At 35.5% G+C, this 2948-nt stretch overlaps 1 protein-coding gene across 1 annotated transcript in view; it reads left to right on the forward strand.

Moving 5' to 3' along the window:
* ATP7A (ATPase copper transporting alpha) overlaps positions 1-2948 on the forward strand; it is a gene marked incomplete at its 5' end in the record, with an annotated part of 170780 nt that overhangs the window by 70870 nt on the left and 96962 nt on the right. Inside the window, one exon of the mRNA XM_007958337.2 lies at positions 719-901. Within this exon, the coding sequence (XP_007956528.2) occupies positions 719-901 (183 nt within the window). The remainder of the gene's footprint in view (positions 1-718; positions 902-2948) is intronic.

Consider the following 2948-nt stretch of genomic DNA (forward strand, 5'->3'; position numbering starts at 1 on the left):
AGGATCTCCTACATAGATCCCCTTTCAAGTGGATGACAGTGGTAGCCGGGCATCATCTAGTTCTTCTGGTCTCATAGTTATATAGGCTGCAGATCAGATAGTGTACCATTCGCTAGGTCTTGTCCAGAATTTTACTTCGCATTTTGTTGTCATGTCTCTTTCATCTTGGTTCCTCAGGGTATTCAGTTTTCAGGGTTTGTAATTCTTAGTTTCCTAAGAGATTCTATAATTCCAGACACTTTTCTTTTTCTTATTGGTGCTATTTCCCTCACTGGTTCCTGGAGCTGTCTCTTCTATCCCTAATCTAAACACAGTACAGCCAAAGAAACCCAGCAGGTCTTCTCTGGTGCTCACTTCAGTTTACTTACTTACCTTTTCTGCTTGTTGCCCAGTTTTCCCCAACTTATCTAGAATTCATTAGTGTTGACAGCCTTTATGTTTTCCCTGGAAGCACTAGAGGTATTTCTTAATTTCCTATTCACAGTTGACCCTTAACAATTAGCTCTAATTATTTAACATATAACCACAGTCATTTAGCATGATTAAATAGTTGTTGAACGTTTGCGAATGAGGAGTATTAGCTGTAACTAACTGTGTTTCTTCCCCAGTTCTCCCTTTTACTTTCCCTAAGACAAAATAGTAATATTTTTGCCAAAGTAAAGGTGATGTAAAGGATTATCAAGTTATGTGAATGCATTGTATTTTAATTTTCTTACAGGTAAAGGTAGTGGTATTTGATAAGACTGGAACCATTACCCATGGAACCCCAGTAGTGAATCAAGTTAAGGTGCTAGTGGAAAGTAACAGAATATCACGCAATAAGATCCTGGCCATTGTGGGAACAGCTGAAAGTAACAGTGAACACCCTCTAGGAGCAGCAGTAACCAAATACTGCAAGCAGGTACAGTTTTTTCCCTGATTTTTTAGTGTAGTTATCCTTTCTAGGAATCACTCAAAGATCAAATCCAGGTTAAAAAAAATAGCAAGCTATTCTAATCAAGGCTACAATAGATAGACCTTGATACCAAAACCAAAACCAAACTCACTGGTGTAAGTCAGATCCAACACATAACGACCCCTCCTTGGGTTTCCGAGGCAGTATCACTACAGAAGTAGGTTGCCCCATCTTCCTTCAGAGGGACCCTGATAGAATAGGAGAAAAATATGGAATGGAACCTCAAATTTAAAATAATAATAAATAAATAAGTAACCAGGCCTACTGGACTGGTTGAGATTGGAGGACTCCCTGAGACTATTGCCCAGAGATACTTTTCAAACCTTGAAGCAAAACTAACCCCTATGGTCAACTTGTAACTAAATAACAAATTGGCAAAAAAAAAAAAAATTAGTAAATATCACCGGTAAGTACTGTGCTCCTTTAAAAACTCACATATGTGAGACCAAATGGTCAATAATACTTTAAAACAAAGATGAGAATAGAAGGAGGCAGGAAAACTAGATTAATGAAATGGAGTAACCAGAATTGAATTAATGAGAATATTCATATATTGTGAAGAATGTTCATATATTATGAAGAATGTTCATATATTGTGAAGAATAACCAATGTCACTGAACAACTTGCATATAAATTGTTGAATGGAAACCTAAACTGCTGTGTAAACCTTCACTGAAACACAATAAAATATTATTTTTTAAAAAATAGAAGCTTAGACTGGTGTTTGACTATGATTTATGTATAGCCGTTATGAGGAAAGAGGGACTTGTATTTTCTCATTTAGTTTTTTATATCTTAGTTTTTTCATACAGAAAATTTAATGATGAAAATAGAAATTAACTATAATCCTACCACAGAGATAACACTTGTTGACATAAAAAATTGGTAATAGAAGTAATAGATATTTATGGTAGACAATACAGATTGGTCAGAATTACATAATGAAAAGTAAAAGCCTCATTCCCCACCTTTTATAATGATCTCTTTAAAGTTTCATAATCATTAACCTGTTAACAGTTTTTAAAAGAACAGCTTTGATAATATGTAATTCATGTACCATAAAGTTCATCTTTTTAATGTGTAAAATTTAATGTTTTTAATATATTCATATTTTATATATGATAATATTTAATGCTTTGCATTTTGAATATATTTGATATATATGTTTCGTTCTGCTGTACTTAGAATTGCTGTGAGTGGCAACTGACTCAGTAGGACCTAACAACAAAAACCATATATTCACAAAGTTGTGCATCTGTTATCAGGTACTAATGCATATGCTACCGTACATACTTATTTATACTATTTAAATTCTGTGTAGAAAGATCAGACAGTGAGTACTTTTTGGTATGTTGCTTTTTAATTTTTTAAAATAATTTTTCCATACCAAGACATACAGATTGCTTTCTTTTTAATGTGCAATTGGTTGTTTTTTTTTTCCTTACAGTGCTATAGTGAACATCCTTGACAGCTTTTGCAAATTTATCTGTTTTAAATGCCTGTTAATGTAATTGCTAGATCAAATGATACATGGGGTTAAATTTAGATAAACATTACAATACCCATATGATGAATATTACTAACACCTACATGATAGGTTGTACCAGTTAATACCTTCACCAAAAGTTGTTGTTAGGTGCTGTCGAGTCGTTTCCGACTCATAGCGACCCCATGTACAGCAGAACGAAATACTGCCCTATCCCGCGCCAGCTCCATGATCCCTGCTATACTTGAGCCCATCATCACAGCCACCATGTCAATCCATCTCGTTGAAAGCCTTTCCCTCCTTTGTGGGCCCTCCACCTTACCAAGCATGACATCCTTCTCCAGGGAATGGTCCCTTCTGACAACATGACCAAAGTAGGTGAGACGTAGTCTGGCCATTCTCGCTTCCAAGGAGCATTTCAGGTGCACTTCCTCCAGGACAGATCTGTTAGTTCTTTTAGCAGTCCATGGTACTTTCAGCATTCTCCACCAGCACCACAACTCAAA

The sequence above is a fragment of the Orycteropus afer genome, unplaced genomic scaffold, assembly GCF_000298275.1.
Source record: "Orycteropus afer afer isolate SDZICR_OR568_19922 unplaced genomic scaffold, OryAfe1.0 scaffold00930, whole genome shotgun sequence".
Classification (NCBI taxonomy): domain Eukaryota; kingdom Metazoa; phylum Chordata; class Mammalia; order Tubulidentata; family Orycteropodidae; genus Orycteropus; species Orycteropus afer.